General features: G+C 44.2%; 1 protein-coding gene across 1 annotated transcript in view; it reads right to left on the bottom strand.

Moving 5' to 3' along the window:
• Positions 1–8,793: 8,793 nt before the first annotated feature.
• The window catches only part of LOC134585669 (vomeronasal type-2 receptor 26-like), a 73,204-nt gene continuing 55,703 nt past the window's right edge, over positions 8,794–26,294 (bottom strand). The window contains exons 5-6 of the mRNA XM_063441127.1: positions 21,324–21,447; positions 8,794–9,698 (exon numbers count right to left, since the gene is read on the bottom strand). Coding sequence (XP_063297197.1) covers positions 8,794–9,698; positions 21,324–21,447 — 1,029 coding nt within the window. The remainder of the gene's footprint in view (positions 9,699–21,323; positions 21,448–26,294) is intronic.

Genomic DNA, 26,294 nt, shown 5'->3' on the forward strand with positions numbered 1-26,294 from the left:
GGACGCACAATTACAAGAAATGACCCTCAGGTTTCAAGAGAGGATACCGGATTCAAACATTGAATAAAGCAAAAGCATGGGCGATTGAGAAATGGACACAGGAGAGAACGAATACACAAGGCAGACCCAACATAGATACACCAAAGATCTATTTACCACTTACTTACCATACCGGTACTACACAAATTCGGAATTCAATTGAAAAACATTGGGATATTCTTCATTCCGATAAATCATTACCTACCGTTTTCCATACAAAACCCACCATCAGTTACAGAAGAAGTCAGAATTTAAGGGACATCCTTATTCGCAATGACCCCATACAAAGCTACCAGAAGAAAACTATCTTTAAGAAACCTGGATGTTACAAATGCAGTGGCTGCGTAACTTGCAGTCACATGATGCCAGGAAATTCATTTGCTCACCCACATAGTGGGAAAAGAATCAAAATTGCACACCATATTACATGCACGACGGATCACGTCATTTACCTTATCACTTGCCCATGCGGGCTATCCTATGTAGGGAAAACAGACCTCACCCTTCGGGACCGCATCCGAGGTCATAGATCTGGCATCATGACAGCATTCAGAGATTCAAGAACTGACAAACCAGTAGCCAAACATTATCTTGCAGCCTCACACAGACTCCCCACATTGAAGTTCATGGCTATAGATCATGTCCCCCCGTTACCCCGTGGGGGTGACAGGTCTAGAGCACTACTTCAAAGGGAAGCTTACTGGATCTTCACCCTGGATACAGTCACGCCCAGAGGTCTTAATGAATACAATACCTACTCGATGTTCCTGTGACATTGTTATATACCAGTGCATTGGAGGTTTAGAGTTTAGCTCTCATAAGTCGATAATAGTTTGTATGTCACTAGATATTATTATGGTTTTTCAGGACCTGATCATCTGGTCCTTTAGTTTATACACGTTGGTTGGTTATTGTTAGATTGCAGTTATTACGTTGGACTCCTAGTCTGTGATAAGATAGATTCACAACCTATTCCCACCCTGTAAATATAGTTCTTTAATTGTGAGAGGTTTATTCCCATTAGCATGGCCTTATTACAGAGTAGAGGTTTAGGATATGTTCTGCTATTAAACCACAAGAGTAATATTATGTTCATAGTAATACATGCAGGATACCATATTGTGGATTATATTGATGTAATCATTTGATTAAGTCAGATGCATACAAATATGTATTTTATTGTTTATTGAACACATCTTTATAGATCTGGGTATCCTCTCTAGGTTGTGTTGGAAGCATTGGGTTGGGGATTGTTTCTTGAAGTTTCACTGACACTGCATGCATAATAGGTGCACTTGACACACGAGTTAATTATGCTCCAGCCGACCTAGTTTCATTATGGATACCTAGGGTTGTTAGTGTATCTTACTACCATATCCTCCTGTTGTTATGATTTTAATCTGAGGGATCTCTTATCACTATAAGGCTGTATCCTTCCACTTAGGCACTTAACCCACACGTTCACTTCTTTGCTCCGAAAGCAGTCTTTTAGCTCTCGGTGAATCAATAGTTTCACGGAGGATTTGTTGACCACGTTGCTTAGCAACGACGCATAGCACCCGCGTCATCACGCCCATTCACGTGACTACACGAGCGCACTTCCGGGTTTCGGATGGCCGGGCGGGAGTTTGTTCTCACACACCGGTAAGTAAGTTCACTTCATTTAGTTACCTATATATTCACATTGATTTCACAGTTAGTTTGATCTTGAAAAAGACCCGGCATGGGGTCGAAACGTTGATTTATTTTACTACACTTGTAAACTACAACTAAGAATAAAAATACCACTTGGATGAAGACCTGTGAGTGCACCTTTTTTCCATTTTTTCTACATATTGACGCCAAGGTTGCACCCAGGCAGATTGCAACATTATGTTCATTGAGGGGTGAGTGCCAAGAATATCGCTGTATTTATTGTATGGTATTGCGTTGTACCATCTTGTGCACCCCCACCATATCCACTTAAAAATTTTGGGACTTATTTACTAAACGGTGTGTTTAGTGATTGCTTATTTTTTCAAGTATTTTTCATTATGGAGGATTTTTTATCTAGAGCAGGAGCTCTAGCAGACATCGCAGAAACATTATCCATCACAGATATACAAGCACAGGCAGTACTGTGGCCTGGGTCGGCGAGTGAATTAACTCACACCAATACTGCTAAAGATCTATATAATGATCTTATAAAGTTAAAAAAACGAGAAATAGACCTCGATTTACATGGGATCTTCATCTCCGATTATTATCGATCCAAAAGGATACCGAGAGGTTTTAGAATCAGAAACGCACCAACAATAGGGAGACAGAATCCTGATTTTTGTAAAAAGTGGATGAATATCGCCAACAAATGCTCCCTCGACTGGATGGTGATAGTGGTCGAGGAAGTAGGAAAAGAACTGATGCTGGTGAAGCATTCCATACAAGATTTCGAGATGTCTAATGTATTAGCTCTGCAATCTTCAGCTGTAACCACCCATATGTTAAAACTACAAGACGACATTAACAAATACAAAAATGAACTTATCAGGTTCAAAAAGCAAAAACTGGCCAAAGTTAACCACGACTACCAATACCATCAGGTATATAGATGGCTCAGTGGAACATCGTCGACTAACAGAGAGCAACAACCAAGATACAGATATCGCATCAAAAAACCTATGTTTCAAACCGTGGATATCAGCTCAGGGGAGTCAGCGTCGGATGCTGAAAATAGAGATGATAGACCACAGGATAGTGGAGAACATTTTTTAGAAAGAGACCCGACACCGCAAGAGTCCCCAGGGACCCTCCGTATGGACACCAGAGGCGCAAGAAGATTAGAGCTCCACGGAGAGGACAGAAGGGAACACAAAAATACAAGCTTCAAAGGCAAACCACCCCTGCGGAAGAGATAACAAGTGTTTTTAATCTTACCCATAAAACACTGACTACTGACCACTTTTCTGTACTTACTAAAGGACTTTCATTCGTGCCGGTGTCCAAACCAGATCCTTTTAAGTTGGAAGTAGAAATGTACCAATTACAACGCACGCTAATTAACAATGAACATTTTAAACAAGACCGAGCTCTCACACCTAAGACCCCGTTTAAAAAGAAATATACAGGGGATACAAAGACGTCTAATAATTCTATTAAGAGCTTTATGCAAGTGGTAAAGAAAGACAATGACTGTATCATGAAGAAACCACGGGACCACAGACAAAATTTAACTAAAGAAGAATGGGCAGCGCTCAATGACCTCAAACAGGACCCTGAGATCATTGTCCGGGCTGCTGATAAAGGGGGAGCCATTGTTATTATGACATATCAACAATACCAAACAGAAATCATGCGGCAATTGGCAGACACTACGACGTATCAAAGACTAACGTTCAACCCTACCACAAAATTTCAAAAGAGAATCAAAGAACAGATCACCATAGGACTTCAAATGGGATACGTTGATATATCTACATCTAAATATCTTTTCGTTGAACATCCAGTATACCCAGTACTATATACCATCCCGAAAATTCACAAAGACATCAAGAATCCCCCTGGCAGACCTATTGTGTCTGCCAGAGGAAGTTTGCTAGAACCTATAGCAAAATTTGTAGATTTCTACATTAAGGACAGTGTCCAACAACTACCTACATGTATTCGGGATACCTCAGATTTACTGAATAAACTGCACGATATCTCGTTTGACGAACCAGAGAGTATAATAATGGCCACTTTAGACGTACAAAGCCTGTATACCATCATACCCCATACAGGAGGCATAGAAGCCCTCAGAGACATACTTACGACATCCGATAAATATCACGGACCACCGATAGAATATCTCCTTGAATTTCTGAACATTGCATTAACTTGTAATTATTTCAAATTCGAAGAAGTATTTTATTTACAATTGGAGGGGACAGCGATGGGGGCAGCCATGGCACCTTCATATGCCAATGCCTACATGTTTCAATTTGAACAGCGACACATTCTGAAGTCTAATCGGGACAAGATCGTGGCTTACTACCGGTTTGTTGACGACGTCCTTATGATATGGAAAGGCACATCTAAAGAACTAGAAGATTTGATAATCCGTATTAACAACCTCGAAACACCAGTTAAACTCACTTTGGTTTACAGTGAGAAAGAAATACCGTTTTTGGACATCACCATATATAAAGATGGCAACAAATTTGGACACACACTGCACCGGAAAAGTACAGACAGAAACACCCTCCTTGCAAGCACCAGCTATCATCCCCAGCATTTTAAAGACACGTTACCCATATCCCAATTTATGCGGGTACTTCGGTACAACAGCGATGAGAAGAAGCGGGACGCACAATTACAAGAAATGACCCTCAGGTTTCAAGAGAGGATACCGGATTCAAACATTGAATAAAGCAAAAGCATGGGCGATTGAGAAATGGACACAGGAGAGAACGAATACACAAGGCAGACCCAACATAGATACACCAAAGATCTATTTACCACTTACTTACCATACCGGTACTACACAAATTCGGAATTCAATTGAAAAACATTGGGATATTCTTCATTCCGATAAATCATTACCTACCGTTTTCCATACAAAACCCACCATCAGTTACAGAAGAAGTCAGAATTTAAGGGACATCCTTATTCGCAATGACCCCATACAAAGCTACCAGAAGAAAACTATCTTTAAGAAACCTGGATGTTACAAATGCAGTGGCTGCGTAACTTGCAGTCACATGATGCCAGGAAATTCATTTGCTCACCCACATAGTGGGAAAAGAATCAAAATTGCACACCATATTACATGCACGACGGATCCCGTCATTTACCTTATCACTTGCCCATGCGGGCTATCCTATGTAGGGAAAACAGACCTCACCCTTCGGGACCGCATCCGAGGTCATAGATCTGGCATCATGACAGCATTCAGAGATTCAAGAACTGACAAACCAGTAGCCAAACATTATCTTGCAGCCTCACACAGACTCCCCACATTGAAGTTCATGGCTATAGATCATGTCCCCCCGTTACCCCGTGGGGGTGACAGGTCTAGAGCACTACTTCAAAGGGAAGCTTACTGGATCTTCACCCTGGATACAGTCACGCCCAGAGGTCTTAATGAATACAATACCTACTCGATGTTCCTGTGACATTGTTATATACCAGTGCATTGGAGGTTTAGAGTTTAGCTCTCATAAGTCGATAATAGTTTGTATGTCACTAGATATTATTATGGTTTTTCAGGACCTGATCATCTGGTCCTTTAGTTTATACACGTTGGTTGGTTATTGTTAGATTGCAGTTATTACGTTGGACTCCTAGTCTGTGATAAGATAGATTCACAACCTATTCCCACCCTGTAAATACAGTTCTTTAATTGTGAGAGGTTTATTTCCATTAGCATGGCCTTATTACAGAGTAGAGGTTTAGGATATGTTCTGCTATTAAACCACAAGAGTAATATTATGTTCATAGTAATACATGCAGGATACCATATTGTGGATTATATTGATGTAATCATTTGATTAAGTCAGATGCATACAAATATGTATTTTATTGTTTATTGAACACATCTTTATAGATCTGGGTATCCTCTCTAGGTTGTGTTGGAAGCATTGGGTTGGGGATTGTTTCTTGAAGTTTCACTGACACTGCATGCATAATAGGTGCACTTGACACACGAGTTAATTATGCTCCAGCCGACCTAGTTTCATTATGGATACCTAGGGTTGTTAGTGTATCTTACTACCATATCCTCCTGTTGTTATGATTTTAATCTGAGGGATCTCTTATCACTATAAGGCTGTATCCTTCCACTTAGGCACTTAACCCACACGTTCACTTCTTTGCTCCGAAAGCAGTCTTTTAGCTCTCGGTGAATCAATAGTTTCACGGAGGATTTGTTGACCACGTTGCTTAGCAACGACGCATAGCACCCGCGTCATCACGCCCATTCACGTGACTACACGAGCGCACTTCCGGGTTTCGGATGGCCGGGCGGGAGTTTGTTCTCACACACCGGTAAGTAAGTTCACTTCATTTAGTTACCTATATATTCACATTGATTTCACAGTTAGTTTGATCTTGAAAAAGACCCGGCATGGGGTCGAAACGTTGATTTATTTTACTACACTTGTAAACTACAACTAAGAATAAAAATACCACTTGGATGAAGACCTGTGAGTGCACCTTTTTTCCATTTTTTCTACATATTGACGCCAAGGTTGCACCCAGGCAGATTGCAACATTATGTTCATTGAGGGGTGAGTGCCAAGAATATCGCTGTATATATATATATATATATATATATACATACAGTTGCAAGAAAAAGTATGTGAACCCTTTGGAATGATATGGATTTCTGTACAAATTGGTCTAAAATGTGATCTGATCATCATCTAAGTCACAACAATAAACAATCACAGTCTGCTTAAACTAATAACACACAAATAATGAAATGTTTCCATGTTTTTATTGAACACACCATGTAAACATTCACAGTGCAGGTGGAAAAAGTATGAAAACCCTTGGATTTAATAACTGGTTGAACCTCCTTTTGCAGCAATAACTTCAACCTAACGTTTCCTGTAGTTGCAGATCAGACGTGCACAACGGTCGGGAGTAATTCTTGACCATTCCTCTTTACAGAACTGTTTCAGTTCAGCAATATTCTTGGGATGTCTGGTGTGAATCGCTTTCTTGAGAACTTTTTTCTTTTAATCCCTAGCTAGCCTAACACCAAATTCCACAATTCCACACAAACCTCCACCCACCCCAGCTAGCTAAATATATAATGTAAAGATATTTAAATAATTATTAACATAAATGTAACCCCCGAGGGTTAAAAAAAAAACCTTAAAGATAACTCAGGCAGTGATCAACTGGCAGGGAAGGGGTGATTTTTATTAGGACTGGGTAAAAGGGGGTTGGATTTTACATTAATAACTTTTTTCTTTTACAGAGAGAAGAGGATCAGCACTCAGCACTTATCTGTCTCCCTGCGCTTACACTGAACGCTAAACATGTTAAACATGATCACTGTGATTGCGGATATCTGGGGATAACTTTAGCAAATGATGGAAATGCTCCATCTTGCGTACTTAATCGTAGGACCGCATTGACAGAAAATTTCCTTTATGCGTTGCGAAGAGGTTAAATCAAATTAGTGTTGTTACCTGTCTCTGTACTTCAGGCCAACTTACTATATTATTATTATTATTATTATTATTATTATTATTATTATTTATAAACAGGGCTGCCATCAGAAATTTAGGGGCCCCTGACAAAGCACAAGGTCTGGCCCCCCCTCTGCCCCTTCCCTCCCGGGCCCACCCACGCCCTACCCAGTCCGCTGACAATGATGCAGGACTGAATGTGGTGTGTATAGTGGAAGTGAATTAGAATGTGTGTAATGGATGTAGTGTTTGTGTGTATTAGATACTGTTTCTGCAGTGAATGCAGAGTGTGTGTTTGTGTAGTGGATGTAGTGTTTGTATGTACTAGATGAAATGTGTTTAGTGGATGCAGTGTCTGTAGTGGATGTAGTGTGTGTATTAGATGCAGTGTCTGTGTATAGTGAATGCAGAGTGTTTCATTTTGTGGTGTATGTAGTGTGTGTAGTGTTGTCGCGAACCCGAAATTTTTGGTTCGCGAACGGCGAACGCGAACATTTGAGGAAGTTCGCCGTTCGCGAACCGCCATTGACTTCAATGGGCAGGCGAATTTTAAAACCAGCAGGGACTCTTTCTTTATTTAGTGTATTTTTATATTTTATGTAAGAAAAAGATTATACTTTTTTTTTATTTATTTTGGATCCTCCTACTTGCTTTTAGAAGATTTTATCCAAGAGGACTCCAGAAATATCCTTGGTGGGGATTATACCACATATGCTATTTGGATTGAGCTAAACCATTTTTGCTCTCCTTCAATACTACTTTTTTATTAGTGAGCACAATTGGTTGTTTTTATATTCCTTTTATGCCACATCTGCATCAGTGAGCTTCTGCTACCCATGCCAGGACTCCCATACAGCGCATCTGGATCCTAACACACTTCCCGGAAAATTGTTGCTGCACCAGTATATCCACAGGCGGGGATCATACCACCCAAGCGCTACTATTTAGAGCTGATCAGAAGCTCAAATAAACTGTAAGTGCATTTTTATATTTTCTTCACCAAGTATAAGTACCTACTACACTATATTGTGTCTCCTGCACCTTTACATGCACTGAGCACTATCTGGATCGGAAGACACTCACAAGGTGCTGCGTCCCTCTTTCTTCTTTTTGCATCTTACCTACTACCAGAAAGAAGAGACTCTGGCTTGGGTTGTCCTAGCTGTCTACTAACATTTTTGGAAGCACTAGGGGTCTATGCATGTAAAATCTTGTGTGATGAAATAAACAGAGTTAATGGGGGGAAATGGGTCTCTTTATATTCTAGAGGGGTTCCTGAGTGACTGAGGGAAGGAATTAGCGGAGGTAACCGGTCGGGTTACCCGGGGTCCGCTACAATGTTGAACCAAAAAATTTGATTACCAACCAAGAATCTGTCATTTCGAAGTTGAAAATGGGATGTGTTACCGGTAAATAAGCTCTACGTGCCCCCTTAGGTAGCTCAATAATTGTTGCTTTCAATTAGTCTTAGTGTGTCTTAAATCAATCAGAAAGTAGAACAAAAATATACAAAACAGCATGAGATAAATGTAATAGCTATTAATGCCTCTGTTTTTAATTAGATGGATTTATTGAAATAACACACCTTTTTGCAATTGTATTAATTTATTTTCCTTAACAAACATGACTTTTTATTCATTTCAGGTCTCATAAATATTATGTAACATTTTGGTAAAAATATGCAACCTAAAAGTCCAGCACTCGATGTTAATATGGCAAAAACCTCTACAGCCACCATGTATTTCCCTTTGGTGCTCAGATAGGCTGGGATCATCGCAATCCAAACACTACAGAACACCAGCATGCTGAAAGTGATGTACTTGGCTTCATTAAAGCTGTCCGGTAATGTCCTAGCTAAAAAAGCTATAACAAAGCTAACAGTTGCCAGAAACCCCATGTAGCCAAGGACAGAGTAAAAGGCAATAACTGAGCCTTCATTACACTGAATGATGATCTTCCATTGATAAGAGCGTGCGTCCATCTCTTGAAATGGTGGAGAAATGGCCAACCAACAGATACTAATTATAACTTGAATAGACGAGAGGATTAAAACGATAGAATTGGACATCTTGACTCCAATCCATGTTTTCCACTTGCTGCCAGGTTTAGTGACCTTGAAAGCAATATAAACCATGATAGTCTTGGCCAACACACAGGAGACAGACACTGAGAAGATGACTCCAAAAGACACTTGACGGAGCATGCATGTTATATCCAGGGGACGACCAAGAAAGAGAAACACACAGATGAAGCTCAGGGCGATGGAAATCAGAAGAATAAAGCTGAGGTTCCTATTATTGGCTTTGACAATATGGGTATCTCTGTATGAAATGAAAACTATTAGTATAAGAAGGGTCAAAATACAAAAGAAAATAGAAATTACAGCAAATAAAGCAGCTAAAATATCATTCATGTAGGAAAGATACTCCACTTCCTTAGGAATACAGCGATTTTTATTTTCATTCGGCCATTCGTATTCTGGACACTTTATGCAGTTCTCACTGTCTGAAGAATAACAGAAAACACACAAAGTATCAGCTACAAAACTCTGAAAATATTTATTATCAGATGTGACAAAACTGGAATATGTATTAGTTATAATCTCAACTGCATTGCATACCTTTAGAAACAATCCAGATAATTAAGGCAATCCATCTTGCGCTTACAAACATTAGGTCTGATGCTCTAGGTATAAACTGTGTTTAAGTGTTTATTAACATAGATGGTGGAGAACAAGCCTTTCCTTTGGAATGTCCATTTATCCCCTGGAAATAATTAGCTCAACATAATTTATATCCCTCAGATAGGTCTCCCATCCCACATGGGTACTGACAAGTAAAGAATAACGTCTGTGTGTTTGTTTCCCATTGGTATAAATAATTTGTAACCACATTTCCTGTGTGCTGTTTTTTTAAAGAAAGCTGGGAGCTACAGAAATAAAGGATGGTCTTATAAGTTGCCAGCAAGAAGCATGAGTCTTGTCTCTTTGCTGAGGTCTTGGTTGGAACACATGCAAGTTTAGGCAACACCAGTGGAACTAGCTAGTTACTATACATACAACCACAGTATATCCTGGGATGCAGGTGAGTCTGCTTCTAAGGCAACGTAACCCTGGGGCTCAGTTGAGCATTTAGTGGTACAGGTTAGATAAAGAAACCCACAGATGATTGCAGGCCTGAACTGGTACACCTTGAGTGCTGGAGGTTTCAGGGCCATATTTGTCACAGCAGAGATATGAGATATGTTTATTGACTAAATTGTAGTCGAATGCATAATTTCAAGATTGCCAGCAGATACATTCCTGAACTGAAAGGGGAGTTTATTTAAAGGGCAAAAACACTTTAAAGTAGCCACTATTATTGATTCCCAAAAATGAATGCCACAATGAGCTGTAGTAATTGATATGCTTGTAGTATGCTTGTAGTATAGTATCTGCCTGTTATGTGCAACTGAACGACATATAAGTGGGTTATTCTATTATTAAGAGTTAAAGTGAAATGATTCAAAGGTGAAAATGTTTGTCAAGTTGTTTTAACCCCTTAACTATGTAACAGAAACACCTTTTTGTGTACAGATTGATATTCAGGGATACTCTAATAAAACATATGCATGTTTCTAGATTTTTCATTGACACGTTTATCATTTTGAGAGATACTGACTAATTAAAATAATTAGAGATTTGGGCCTCGATTTAATAAGCTTACAAGTAGAGTTGACCGAACCAGGACTGTAAAGTTCAGGTTCGTACCGAACATTATGATTTTTGGACCTCGGACTCGAACACGGACATATCACTGTATGTTCGGATTGGAGTTCGGTGTGTGGCAATTTAATGACGCGTTTTGAAAGGCTGCAGGGCAGCCAATCAACAAGCGTTTGACTCGTGTGCCCATAGAAGCCATCACAGCCATGCCTACTATTGGCATGGCTGTGATTGGCCAGTGCAGCATGTGACCCAGCCTCTATATATAAGCTGGAGTCACGTAGCGCCGCACGTCACATGAGCTCTTATTAGTGTAGTGAGAGGATGCTGCCGCTTTCAGGGACATATTAGGAAAGAATGCTGCAAACTAGAACATTAGTGGGGTGCTCTTCATATCTGAGAGTCAAATGGAACCATCTGTGGCGAAACCAACTTCGCCACTGTGAGCTGGAGAAGCCTGGTTGCTCGCCTGCTCCCTTTGGACTATGGACCAGACTTAAAAAAAGGTTTATTTCCCCTGCCGAAAGGTTTATTCGTGCTTTCTGCCAGGGTGTTCGGTAGATTTTATCTACCGAACCAATTACCGTACGAGGGACCACCTAGAAGATGGAGTGTGCCGTCAATTGACCGCCCAGAAGCTGTGGTTAACCGCAGCTTAATTGACAAACGCTGGGTGGCCTTTGTTCGTTTGCCGAACACGTGGCAGCGGCCATTTTAACTCCCGAGCGGCCAGCGGTACTCAGCGCTCAAACTACGGAACTGTAAACGGACACTTAATTGCACGAACACCGCTGAGCCGTCCGTCGCCTGGGTCCTAATCGTACAAGGTTAACCGAACACCGGAATTCGGTATTTCTATGTGAACTGTGGTAACCCAGATAGCTATGCCATGGAGCCTATTCGTGTGATTAAAGACTTTGGCTCCATGGCGATTAAACTGTATCCGTGTGGCCTGGGTGCCATTCACCTAATAATGTGCACCCAGACCTGAGCTATCTGGGGATATGTTACATGTCTGTTTGTAAGAGATTAAAAGTAACTTTATACATTTTAAAGCATAATACTGTATTTAGGTTCCCACATGTTTAATGGAGTCTGGTCTCTGGCCTGGGAGATAATTGGATTACTTCTCCAATTATCTCCAGGGCAGAAGGGAGGAAACCAGGATGCATTGTGGGAATGTTTACTGCTGTGTGTCTGTAATTGGTTTATGTCTGTCCTTTGTTACAGTCTTCCATTTGGTCACCTAGGGGAGTGACCAAATGGAAGACTGTAACAAAGGACAGACATAAACCAACAGAGACCTGCATAAATACTGGGCAGGTAGCCCTGAGTAAATGGAGTTGCTGTTTAACCCTGAAGCTGGAGTGTTGTCTCTTTCTTGGGGGAAAGGGGACTGTATGCCGACTGCCAGGAGTGTAAGCTGTTCGTATTGCTTTTCCTGTTCGGCTGCTTCCAGGGTTCGTGTGTCTGCTGTTCGAGAGTTGGTGAATCCGTGCAGTTTGGGAGTTCGGGAAATTGGTGCTTACAGTAGCTGCGGGTTTATCTAAAGGGGGATTATCGCCTAAACTGGTTTTTATCCCCTTTTGAGCAAAAAGGTCCATTACAATTGGTGGGAGCGGTGGGATCGTTCCTACAACCAGAGGGACAGCTACAGACAACACCGTTCCTGGATTACAAATTGAGGGCAACGCTAGTACCCGTACAGCGACCCTATCTACAAAGGAACTCAGAAAATGGAGGAGAAGTTTCAAGATAGATTGTACAGTTACGTATCCCTGTGGTCTGGAGCAGTCTCAGAGGAGGACATGTTGAGGTACAGAGAGATGGCCAGAGCCAGATTGTGGGACGAAGCCCTAGAAGAAGTACAGTATTCACGAGGGGATCGGCGCCGCAGCAGAAGGCAGCGAATCCTGGCTCGAATGGCAGAACGGATGCCCCTCCTGAGAAAACAGACCGAAGAAGCGTGGGTGACTAGACTCGAGATTCTAGTATATGCAGAACTGGCGCTAGACGACGCATACCAGGCGATACAATGGTACGCAGCTCAGTGTGTCCCCGAGATGGCAGAGTATAAGTTCCCAGAAGGCGGAGATTACACTGACCTTGGCCGATTTTGGGATAATATTGACGATGAGGACTTTGGGAAAGTGACCGACTCTCGTTTTTGGGACCTGTGTTACGACCGAGAGGACATGCTGGGTCTCCCTAGCGCTATTGACCTCGAGGCAGACCTACAGTATTTGGTCGCCAAGGAATGGAACCTGGAGGGGGATTACCTGCGACTCATCAATGAGGCCCGGGAAGAGACAACCGGTCCTCCTTCCCAACAGCAACCAGCGGTACCGAGGTAGCAGATCTCCTAGACTGGTCCTGTGAGGACCCCCAGCAGCAAAGTGATATGCCAGGAAGGCAGTGTGAAGTGCAGGGAGAGGAGAGCAGCGTCCTCCCTCCCCAGCGGCAGGCTGAGTTACAGGGGGCAGAGGTAGTTGTTCCTGCCCCCCCAGCAGCAGAGTGATATGCCAGGAAGGCAGTGGGAAGTCCAGGGAGAGGAGAGCAGTGTCCTTCCTCCCCAGCGGCAGTGTGTACCCCAGGGAGCTGATGGTGTCGTCCGTCCTCCCCAGCGGCAGTGTGTGTCCCAGGGAGCAGAAGGTATCGTCCTTCCTCCCCAGCGGCAGTGTGTACCCCAGGGAGCTGATGGTGTTGTCCGTCCTCCCCAGTGGCAGTGTGTAACCCAGGGAGCAGAAGGTGCCGTCCTTCCTCCCCAGCGGCAGCGTGTACCCCAGGGAGCAGAAGGTGCCGTCCTTCCTCCCCAGCGGCAGTGTGCACCCCAGGGAGTTGAAGGTGCCGTCCTTCCTCCCCAGCAGCAGTGTGTACCCAAGGGAGCTGATGGTGTCGTCCGTCCTCCCCAGCGGCAGTGTGTAACCCAGGGAGCAGAAGGGACTGTCCTTCCTCCCCAGCGGCAGTGTGTCCTGCAGGGAGCAGAGACCGTCAGTCTCGCACCCCAACAGCAGGACGAGAGAATGAAAGGGGAGACAGCTGGTCTCCCTTTCCACCAGCAGAAAGAGTGCCAGGGAGAGGAGCCTGCTAACCCCTCTTCCCAGCGGCAGTTTACCGTCCAGAGAGAGGAGCTGGCTACACCCTCTCTCCAGCGGCAGCCTAGCCCACCAAGGGGAGATGTTAAGCCCCACAACTGTGCAGATGGGACCGTAGTCTCTGCACTTACAGCACAAGAGGTAGGGACAGTCGGTCCTGTCCCCCAGCCAAAGAGCGATATATCCAAAGGGGAGACAGTCGGTCTCCCCCTCCGGCAGCCGAGCTGTGCACCTAAAGGGGAGACAGTCAGTCTCCAGCAACCAGGCTCCAACCAGACTACTCCCGTGGTAGTGCTGGCACCAGGACAGAGTACTGGTGTACTCTGCCCCCTCAGCAACACACCAAGGCAGCCTACCAGTCCCCCACACAGCCGTGGTGAGGCACCTGGACCTGGACAAGATTCTCCCTCACCCAGGTGTAGTAACCGTTTATTGTGGGTGGGCTGCACTGCTGTTTCTGTTTTGTGGGTGGGTTGCTGGACTAACCAGGGCACTGACCGGCAGAAGGTCAGGTACCCTGTTAGTCTAATTGGTAAAGGGGAGAATTGTGGCGAAACCAACTTCGCCACTGTGAGCTGGAGAAGCCTGGTTGCTCGCCTGCTCCCTTTGGACTATGGACCAGACTTAAAAAAAGGTTTATTTCCCCTGCCGAAAGGTTTATTCGTGCTTTCTGCCAGGGTGTTCGGTAGATTTTATCTACCGAACCAATTACCGTACGAGGGACCACCTAGAAGATGGAGTGTGCCGTCAATTGACCGCCCAGAAGCTGCGGTTAACCGCAGCTTAATTGACAAACGCTGGGTGGCCTTTGTTCGTTTGCCGAACACGTGGCAGCGGCCATTTTAACTCCCGAACGGCCAGCGGTACTCAGCGCTCAAACTACGGAACTGTAAACGGACACTTAATTGCACGAACACCGCTGAGCCGTCCGTCGCCTGGGTCCTAATCGTACAAGGTTAACCGAACACCGGAATTCGGTATTTCTATGTGAACTGTGGTAACCCAGATAGCTATGCCATGGAGCCTATTCGTGTGATTAAAGACTTTGGCTCCATGGCGATTAAACTGTATCCGTGTGGCCTGGGTGCCATTCACCTAATAATGCGCACCCAGACCTGAGCTATCTGGGGATATGTTACATGTCTGTGTGTAATAGATTAAAAGTAACTTTATACATTTTAAAGCATAATACTGTATTTAGGTTCCCACATGTGTAATGGATTCTGGTCTCTGGCCTGGGAGATAATTGGATTACTTCTCCAATTATCTCCAGGGCAGAAGGGAGGAAACCAGGATGCATTGTGGGAATGTTTACTGCTGTGTGTCTGTAATTGGTTTATGTCTGTCCTTTGTTACAGTCTTCCATTTGGTCCCCTAGGGGAGTGTCCACCAGGTGGGAGACCTGCATAAATACTGGGCAGGTAGCCCTGAGTAAATGGAGTTGCTGTTTAACCCTGAAGCTGGAGTGTTGTCTCTTTCTTGGGGGAAAGGGGACTGTATGCCGACTGCCAGGAGTGTAAGCTGTTCGTATTGCTTTTCCTGTTCGGCTGCTTCCAGGGTTCTTGTGTCTGCTGTTCGAGAGTTGGTAAATCCGTGCATTTTGGGAGTTCGGGAAATTGGTGCTTACAGTAGCTGCTGGTTTATCTAAAGGGGGATTATCGCCTAAACTGGGTTTTATCCCCTTTTGAGCAAAACGGTCCGTTACACCATCAAATAGTGCGCTTACAGCGCAGTTGTAAAAATTCTTATTTTCTGGGTGCTAATATGCTAAATTGTACATTTGGGGCGTGCTCTTCATATCTGAGAGTCAAATTGAAGTGTCAAATACTGCGGTTACAGCGCAGCTGTAAAAATTCAAATAGTTTTGGTGCTAAACTGCTAAATAGTACATTTGGGGTGTGCTCTTCATATCTGAGAGTCAAATAGAAGCGTCAAATACTGCAGTTACAATGCAATTGTAACAATTCTTATTTTCTGGCTGCAAATCTGCTAAATAGTACATTTGGGGCGTGCTCTTCATATCTGAGAGTCAAATAGAAGCGTCAAATACTGCGGTAAAAATAAATAAATTGTTGGTTACATTGTCGCCTGACATAGAACATCTGTTAGTTTTGTGGGTGAACGCAAAGAATGAGGAGAGCGTCAAATAAGGGACGTGGCCCTGGTCGTGGTGCTGCTGGTGTTGGTGGAGCTCCTGTTGCAAGGAGAGAACGTGGTCAATCTGTGCCAGCTACACGCACAAGTGAAACACCTTTCTCATGTGCGAGTACGCGACAGAACCGCCAGCGTTATTTGGTAGGCCTGAATGCTGCTCTACGAACGGTGAGGCCAGAACAAGTACAGGAGATAGTAGATTGGATGGCTGACAGCCATCTTGAAAATTGTCTCCCACCCGGTCCCCTGCTGAAAGCTCGGCCATTGGCACCTGCAGCCCATGGCCATCTGTTTTTCACCTCACCCCCTTGCAAATCAGCCAAGCAGTCTGAGCCACAAGTCATGCAGCAGTCTCTTATGCTTTTTGATGACTCTGCTGGCAGGGTTTCCATGGGCCATCCACCTAGCCCTGCCCCAGAAGTGGAAGAGATTGAGTGCACTGATGCACAACCACTTATGTGTCAGGATGTGGACATGCAAGGACCACCGCAGCACGTCTCTGATGATGACGATACACAGGTGACAACTGCTGTGGCTTTAAGCAGTGTGCAGACCGGCAAGGAGGGCAGGGTTGAGGAGTGGGTGGAAGATGATGTGGAGGATGATGAGGTCCTAGACCCCACATGGAATGAAGGTCATGTGAGTGACGTGTCTAGTTTGGAGGAAGAGGCGGTGGTCACACAGAGGCACCAGCAAAGCAGAAGAGGGAGCAGGGTGGAAAAGCGGAGCAGCCGTCCCCTAGACGGTACGCCTGCTACTGCCCACTTCACCCAGGGACCGAGCACACCAAAGCCAGCTCCAAGGAGTTCCCTGGCATGGCAGTTCTTCAGACAATGTGCTGACGACAAGACACAAGTGGTTTGCACGCTGTGCAATCAGAGCCTGAAGTGAGGCGTAAACATGCTAAACCTGAGCACAACCTGCATGACCAGGCATCTACATGCAAAGCACAAGCTGCAGTGGAGTAAGCACCTCAAAAACCAAGAAAGGTGTCAGGCTCCTCCTGCTTCCTCTTCTGCTGCTGTCTCGGTCTCTTCCTCCACCTCTTCTGTGCGTGCTTTCGGCATTCTCACCCTGCTGCTGCTAGCCTGTGCTGCAGCGTAACTTCGGCCTTCCCGCTCACCGCCTCATATGCGACGTGCTGGAGAGACTGTGTGAGCAGCAGCAGGCGATAGTGGAGTTTCAGATGCAGCACGCACGGGTCAGTCGCTCTGCGGAACAGCACCACTTCCCCACCAATGAGTGGGCCTCCATGCGAGACCTGTGTGCCATTTTGCACTGTTTCAAGTACTCCACCAACATGACCAGTGCCTATGATGCTGTTCTCAGCCTTACTATCCCACTTCTATGTCTCCTGGAAAAAACGCTTCGGGCGATGATGGAAGAGGATGTGGCACAGAAGGAAGAGGAGGAAGAGGGGTCATTTCCACGGTTATCAGGCCAGTCATTCACAAGTGGCTTGGAGGGTGGGTTCCTGCACCAGCATAGGCCAGGTACACAATTGTCCAGCCAGGGCACAGTTCTGGAGGATGAGGAGGAGGATGATGAGGATGAGGAACCGTGTTCACAGCAGGGTGGCACCCAACGCAGCTCATGGGCATCACTGGAGCATGGCTGTGGGGATACGGAGGACACAGACGATACACCTCCCACAGAGGACAGCTTGTCCTTGCCTCTGGGCAGCCTGGCACACATGAGCGACTACATGTTGCAGTGCCTGCGCAACGACTGCCGAGTTGCCCACATTCTAACTTGTGCTGATTACTGGGTGGTCACCCTTCTGGATCACCTTTACAAGGACAACGTGCCGTCCTTAATTCCCTCACTGGAGCATGATCGGAAGATGCGTGACTACAAGCGCATGCTGGTAGATGCGCTGCTGAGGGCATTCTCATCTGACACCGGGGGCTCAGTGAAAGCACAAGGCGAAGGCAGAAGAGGAGGAAGAGGTCACCAACACAGCTGGGGCACCGCCAGCACCTCAGAAGGCAGGGTTAGCATGGCCAAAATGTGGAAATGGTTTGTGAGCACGCCACAACAACCAGCACCACCATCTGATATGGAACGTCTTAGCAGGAGGCAGCATTTCAGCAACATTGTGGAACAGAACGTGTGCACATGCCTACACGTACTGACTGATGGGTCTGCCCCATTCAACTTCTGGGTCTCCAAATTGGGCACATGGCCTATGGCCTGAGCTTGCCCTTTATGCCTTGGAGGTGCTGGCCTGCTCTGAAGCCAGTGTATTGTCTGAACGTGTGTTTAGCACGGCAGGGGGCATTATCACAGACAAGTGCAGCCGCCTGTCCACAGCCAACGTGGACAAGCTCACGTTTATTAAAATGAACCAGGCATGGATCCCACCAGACTTGTCTGTACCTTGTGCAGAATAGACATTTATACCAGCCTCACCCAGCTATTGTTATACTCAAGTGCACTTATTCTTTGTTTTCTTTTTTTATATGTCCCAATATTTTGGGGGCTACCCCAATAAAAAAATAAAAAATAAAAAACAGTGTTGGCTACCTCCTCCTCCTCGGTGTATACCCCGATATATCAGAGCTGCTGCAGAAAGTGCGGCTGTCTGTGTGCGCATTCGGTGTTCTCACCCTGCTGCTGCTCGCCTGTCTGCGCTGCAGCGTAACTTCGGCCTTCCCCGCTCACCGCCTCATGAGACTGTGCGTGCAGCAGCAGGCGATAGTGGAGTTTCAGCTGCAGCACGCACGGGTCAGTCGCTCTGCGGAACAGAGTTTTCTTTTTTTTTATATGTCCCAATATTTTGGGGGCTACCTCAATAAAAAAACAAAAAAAACTAAAACAAATAAAAAGCAGTGTTGGCTACCTCCTCCTCCACCGCCACTTCCACCTACACCGCCACGATCACCGCCTCCTCAGTTTGAACACTCCAACCTTCTCTCAAATGGATAATTCTGGTGATCCTCTTGACAGCCGTGCTTTAGATTTTGATTTATGTTCTTCCAAAGCTAAAATCAAAGATTACATCTAGTGCTATTTTATGGCTCAGCTGTATTTTTAATTTTTAGGTATTTTATGTTATTTTAAGTAATTTCCCTATCCACATTTGTTTGCAGGGCACTTGTCCTACTCTTACCCCCATTTTACTTCCTTTTGCAGGCCTCTAGCCCTTTCCAGGACTTTTTTTAGAGACATTTTAGTGCCCAGAAGTTCCGTTCCCCATTGACTTCAATGGGGTTCAGGTTCGGGGTCAAGTTCGATCCCGAACTTTTTTTCAAAGTTCGGCTGAACCCGCCGGACCCGAACATCCAGGTGTCCGCTCAACTCTACTTACAAGTAATTTGATACTGCAAAAAAGAATCCTACTGATTTATCTACAAAAAATCCCATAAACTTTAATAGTGCCTTCTGTAGATAAATAATTTAGAAAGTTTTCTAACAATATGGAGTCATTTTGAAATCTCATTATACCCGGCCTATGTAGGCCTTTACATTGCAATGTATCAGACGGGGTCATAAATATATACAATAAAAGAAGAATTGCCAGTTCTAAGACTTGCAGTGTATTTATGGGGATTTATAAAGAACCTAAAGCCATTTCTGTGACAATACACTCCTAAAAATGCAACCAGAATCTAAAAATGATGTCAATGTATATTAACCTCTTCATGACTGACGTTTACTTGCCATTTTTGTCAATACATTTGTATTATACTGTATATTTATTTTAATTGTCACATATATACAAAAAGGGCAAACATAAAAAAATATTATTTTTTTCAATTTTCTTTACAATAATTTCTTCACAACTAGTACAGCTGAAAAAAACAATCAAAATTTATTAATTTATTAATGTATGTGTCATTCATTGGAGAAAACCATAAATGCTTAGAATTCCAATCAATGTTTAGCAAATAAGTCAAATACCGCAGGGATGAAATTACCATATTAAATTAAAATGGTTGCATATTTTAAATCTGTGTGTACTGCCAGATTACTAGCAGTCACCAAATGCAAAATTGCTGCAGACAAGTCTACATTTGTAGAAATGAGAAACTCCAAATTAGTTTTCTGTGAATCTATAATATACAGTACGCATTGCAACGTAGTGTCTAAATTGTCACGTGTTCTGCATACAAATAATCTGATATGTCATAATTATTCCTTCTTGTTTTTAATTGGCCATAAGATTAGTTTAGAAGAAGCTTGCCGCCAAAGCCTTTGGCTTTGAGGTGGCCCTCCTAGAGCTGGCAAGAGAATCCAAACATATCTGTGCTCTGGCCTCCCCACCACCCCCCACCACCACCACCACCCTGCCTCTACCTTAGAGGAGCTTCGTGGATTGCGCCTGTATAAGGGGCAGATTAATTTAAGAGCTCCATTGTTGTCCCCTACCAGATCACCAGGGATCCAGCAAAGAATGGACTCTACTGGACCACTATGGATAACAAAACCCCCTGCCAAAAGGTAGACAGGATGGGACAAAAGAAAAGCTTCCCCCCTCCCAAAACACTAAGACCTATGTGTTTAGTTTGGCTGCCCTGGCTTTAAATTTGAAATTCACTTTAAATTCTCACTTTAGTGAATAATCCTACCATTCTCCTTGACCCACATACAATACTCAGTTACACATACTGCCATATGGCATCCTAGCTAGGGTCCTGAGACTTTAATCAGGTTCTGCTAGCTGTATTCTGCTTTGCTTTTCCCATAACTATGAGGTACAAAAATCATAGGAGTTTTCAGTGCAATTTAGATTATTTCATTTTGATTGTATTGCTAACAACAAGTGGGATGCCACGGAGTGGGTTATTTTTCAGCGTGTTAATATTCAACAAGTTGGTTGCCAGTCTTCAGTAGAGGATTAAAACGTCTTTGGTTCATTAGTGACAAACTGAGGTTTTCAGTAGACAGAGTAGGCAGCTGCAAAGAGTGTCCTGTTGTGTAGGGGCACCAAATAGAAATGTGCATTTTTTGCACATCTTTATAGATATATTTTCATAAGGTTTATCATTTTTACAAGTGGTTATTGTGATTTTGTTTGTTTGTTTGTTTTGTGAGATATGCGCTTTCTGGCTTTTGCGGGCTTCAAATCATAAAACAGACATCAGAAGTGGTCATCTCCAATCAATTAAGACGAACAAAGAAAGGTACAAAGACCATGGTTTTCTTATGTTACTGAATACCTTCTGCTAAACGTACTTATTGAATATGATATCTCTCCTTCTGAACACTGTACACAGTCATGGCAGCAGGGATGTATGCTAGAAGTCAGGACTTTTCTATAGCCAGGCAAACAATTTTTAGAGCATTGAGAAACTGGAATCTGTAATAAAGTATTTTTTATTTTTTTTCATTTCTTTTAGTAAGAAATCTATTCAACGATATTGAAATACATTATAACTGCAAAATCTAAGAACATTAAATACTAAATGTTACACATTACTGTCTTCTAGACTTGGAGACTAATTTTAGAAAGAACTCCAATATGGTCGAATTAGGCCCGATCTGGTAAGCAGACAAAATTCTAATTTCTGAGCCACCATGTGCCAGAAGCCTAGGACTAAACTGTCAGGAAACAAGCATGGAGGAAAAATGTGTCACATGTTTTGGAGTGCATTCCTGGTACCAGATAAAACGAGGATGGAATGTAAAGGAAGAAAATAAGCAGCTAATGCATCCATGATGAACAAGAGGTGTGACCAATCACGTGGACTGCATCTCCTGTCCAATCAAGAGGTAGCAAAAAAAAAAAAGATGATTCATGGTTAGGGGCCAACCACTAAATGCTGATTGTATTTGTAGCAGAGCACTAGCCCTGACAAGGACTCTTCCTCCATTGGATCTGTGAAGACTGGAACTCAGGAACAAGGCTATGAAATGTGAATAGCTCTATCCATCCCCAGTAACTGGACGACACAGTTTTGGGAGTACAACTGATTTATTCAGCCAAAACTTGAGTAAAAACTGAGTAACTCAATTATCTCTCAGTCACAGGGAAATACATGAAACATACATAAAACACCCCAAAAACATAATCATATTTTATAGGAACCCCACAAGTCTCTAATCCCCAAATAGCCCGGATCTGAGCGCCCAAGCTGTAAAAATAGTGCTCATATCCATTTTGTAAAACAGAATCGCCATTAGGTAAAGTTCTGACCGGCCGCACCCATGAAGTGATAGACTAAAACATATCCACTGTATCGAGGGCAATGGCTGTTCTACTTTCGGCGGTTTCTGTGCGAACACCGACAAATGCTCCCCCTGGCTTTTAGAGAGTGAATGCTACCCCCAGTCAGTAGTTCCTATCTCCCGAGCGTATCTTTTCCCGGCTTCATGACCTCGAGAGGCCAAAAATAGTTCCAGATGTTCGACGACCATGTACCGCTGCCTGTGTTCGGGAAACAAAATGTCCGCCATTCACTGGAGCACGTGTGTTCTTTTATACGAATGGCGGCCAACCAGAGAAAGCACTTGAGTTAATTACTTAAGTGCAGTAAACAGCCATGGGTGATCGGTGTTTGGGGAGGTATAAAAAGGGGGGCCACACACTATCCATTCGGAAGATGAACAATGGGGTACAGACAACCAAATAAAAGGGAAAGGAGACTGCTACAATATTGACAGATCAAGTGAAGTGATCAATAGAGGACAAAAACAGAGAAGCAATAAAATGACTATACTTTCAAGCAGGAGTCTTCATTTTGACTTCAGCTACTAACGGAGACAGACCAGCAATGAAAAAGTGTGTTTACCCTTGCTGTGCCAGTGTTAAAGTGTAAGATAGCCTGGGTCATTGATTCTTGTGTGAGACTAAGTCTAGCGTTATGCTTTATCTAGCTAGAAGCTACTGCCAGGAGGATTAGAACCAACTTTGATTTGGAGATAGGAGATTGTCAGGCATTTTGTCATTGATCCTAATGTTAAACTATTTCACTAATAAACTATTGTTAAAAGTAATTCCAGTGTGTCTTTGCAAATATGTGAGCACCGTACAGTGTTTCTTAATGTCAAACACAATAGCATTATATCAGAAATCCAACAAGCACTAAATCATTTTGCAACATAGACACCTATTTTTGCTGTTATTCTTCACAATATACAGTCATTCACTTTACCTAATTTATTCTAACAAGAAAAAACAAATCCACCACCATTATGTCATGTACTAATCTCAAGACAAAATTGAGGGAGGGTCAGGGAAGGGGTCCAGTTCCGCAATCCACAATCAGTAGTCATGCCATGGCATCTGCGAGTTAGAATACCTCTTTCTCGGTCATGAGGATTATTGACAAGTCCAACCCCACTACTGCTACAACCAGCATTACTAGCTGTATTCAACCTAGGATACTTGATTTAGTAAAATGTCTGTCAGTGCTTACCTCCACTCCATCGCTGCTCTGGCAGCACTCCCAAGTCTCAGCAGCCCGAACATGTGCAAGCACAAATGCCAGGGGTGGGCCGCGACCTCTGACCTCCAGTCACATTAAGCCTCCCAGGCAGCGCACTACGAGTAACGGCATGCACATCAAAGTGTGTGGTGTATGGCCTATTGGGACTTTACGGACTCTACTCCATAATAGAACTGAAAGCTCACATGGCTACTAAGAGCGCACACAAAAAAGCCCATGATATTTAATTAATATTTTTAATATTATTATTAATATAATGCATTAATATAATACACTTCGGGTTACATACCATTCAAGCTGACAATGTCCTTTATGTCTGATTTAACCCTGGTGGCTATTATTATTTTTTTAATCATTTTCATTTAATAACTTATGCTGCAACTTTCACTGGCACTGCAGCTACTTCTACCACAGCTAGTTCAAGTGTTATATCTTATTGGTGCCCCCAGAGGAGCAACTGAGGGATAGTGCAACATAGTCTACTTTTCAGGGGGACTTGGAGCAGAGTACCAAAGCAGTGTCAGCAATGCCTGGTGTTGTGATGGTGATGAATCTGGTTATGATAAGTTTGTTTCTCCCGACACTGCAGACATATCACTTTTTCCTCAGGCCCATAAACTTCATACCACTCAGCTATGAGTATGATAGCAGAGAGAGGAATTAGAAGAGGATAGTGTGCAGAGAACAGGCATGTGACGAGAGAAATCTCGCCACATTGCATTGGAGAAGCCTGGTTGCCCGCCTGCTGCCTTTGGACTATGGACCAGACTTTTAAGTGACTTTATTTTCCCTGCAGAAAGGCTTATTCGTGCCTTTCTGCCAGGGTGTTTGGTAGATTTTATCTACCGAACAAACTAACGAATGCGCGACCACCTGGGAGCTGGAGTGTGCCGTCAATTTACCTCCCTGAAGCTGCGGTTAACCGCAGCTTAATTGACGAATGCAGGGTGGTCTTTGTTCGGTTGCCGACCACGAGGCGGCAGCCATTTTAATCGTGCGAAAGACCAGCGGTGTTCGGCGAAGATTCTATGGAACTAAAAACGGACACTTATTTGCACGAACACCGCTGAACCGTCCGTCTCCTGGTTCCTATTCGTGGGGATGTAGCCGAACAGCCGTTCATTCGGTATTTTGTTTTATGTGAATATGTGTTAACCCAGATAGCTATGCCATGGAGCCTATTCGTGTGATTAAAGATTTTGGCTACATGGCAATTGAACTGTGTGAATAGGATCTGAGCGCTATTCGGTAGTTTTGTGCGCTCAGATCCCAGGTTTCTGGGGATATGTGACATGTCTATGTTTTATGTGGAAAAGGTGACCATGTATTTTAAGCTGTTTTACTGTCTTTTGTGTCCCCACGTGTTTAATGGAGTTTTACCTCTGTCCTGGGAGATAATTGGATTACTTCCCAATTATCTCCAGGATAGAGGGAGGAGATCAGGATGCATTGTGGGGATGTTTTACTGCTGTATGTCTGTAATTGGTTTATGTCTGTCTTTTGTCACAGTCTTCCATCTGGTCCCCAGGTGGGAGACCTGCATAAATACTGGGCGGGTAGCCCTGAGTAAACCAGACCACTGCTTGACCCTCAACACGGAGCCTTGTCTCGTTATTGGGAGGATTCACTGTATGCTGATAGAGACTGATTACCAGGAGTGTAAGCCACTTGGGAGCTTTTCCTATTCGTCTGCTAGCAGCTATTCGTGAGGTTCCAGTTCGGGAGTTTGGAGTGCTACCTTATTCCTTTGTATGCAGTTCGGGAGTTTGGTGCATTCACTTAAATCGAATTTGTAAGTTTTGGTGATTCTACAGTAGCTGTGCCTGTCTCTGAAAAGGGGATTATCATCTAACCTTGTCTGCTGAAACGGTCCGTTACAATTGGTGGCAAGCGGCGGGATCGTTCCTACAGCCAGAAGGACAGCTACAGGAGACACCATTTCTGCGAATTTTACAATTTGAGGGCAACGCATGTCCCAGTACAGCGACCCTGACAGCACCAGCATGGAACCAGCAGTGGAGTACAGCTACTCTATGAGAGAGTATGACCGTATGGTGTGGTTCCAAGTTTCTTCGGACAAAATCCACTGGAGAGATCGGTACGGTTCGTGAGGAACTTAGTGTTCGAGAGGCTGCAACACCGGGCAGAAAGAGAAGGTCAGTTGGCACATTGGGAGGAACTCCAGCGGCAGGTACTGCGGGGAATTGGCAGCCCAGTCTCCATTCCCCAGTGGCAGTGTGAATTGCAGGGAATTAGGAGCCCAGTCTCCATTCCCCAGCGGCAGGCTGAGTTACAGGGGGCAGAGGTAGTTGTTTCTGCCCCCCAGCAGCAGAGTGATATGCCGGGAAGGCAGTGTGAAGTGCAGGGAGAGGAGAGCAGCGTCCTCCCTCCCCAGCAGCAGGCTGAGTTACAGGGGGCAGAGGTAGTTGTTTCTGCCCACCAGCAGCAGAGTGATATGCCGGGAAGGCAGGGTAAAGTGCAGGGAGAGGAGAGCAGCGTCCTCCCTCCCCAGCGGCAGGCTGAGCTACAGGGGGCAGAGGTAGTTGTTCCTGCCCCCCAGCAGCAGCGTGATTTTTTGGGAATTGGGAGCCCAGTCTCCATTCCCCAGCGGCCGAGTGATGTGCCGGGAATTGGGAGCCTAGTCTCCATTACCCAGCGGCAGAGTGTCCAGCAGGGAATAGAGAGCCCAGTCTCCTTTCCCCAGCAGCAGGACACTGTATTGGGAGCAGAGACAGTCGGTCTCCCTCCACAGAGGCTG

The sequence above is a fragment of the Pelobates fuscus genome, chromosome 1 (assembly GCF_036172605.1).
Source record: "Pelobates fuscus isolate aPelFus1 chromosome 1, aPelFus1.pri, whole genome shotgun sequence".
Taxonomy (NCBI): Eukaryota; Metazoa; Chordata; class Amphibia; order Anura; family Pelobatidae; genus Pelobates; species Pelobates fuscus.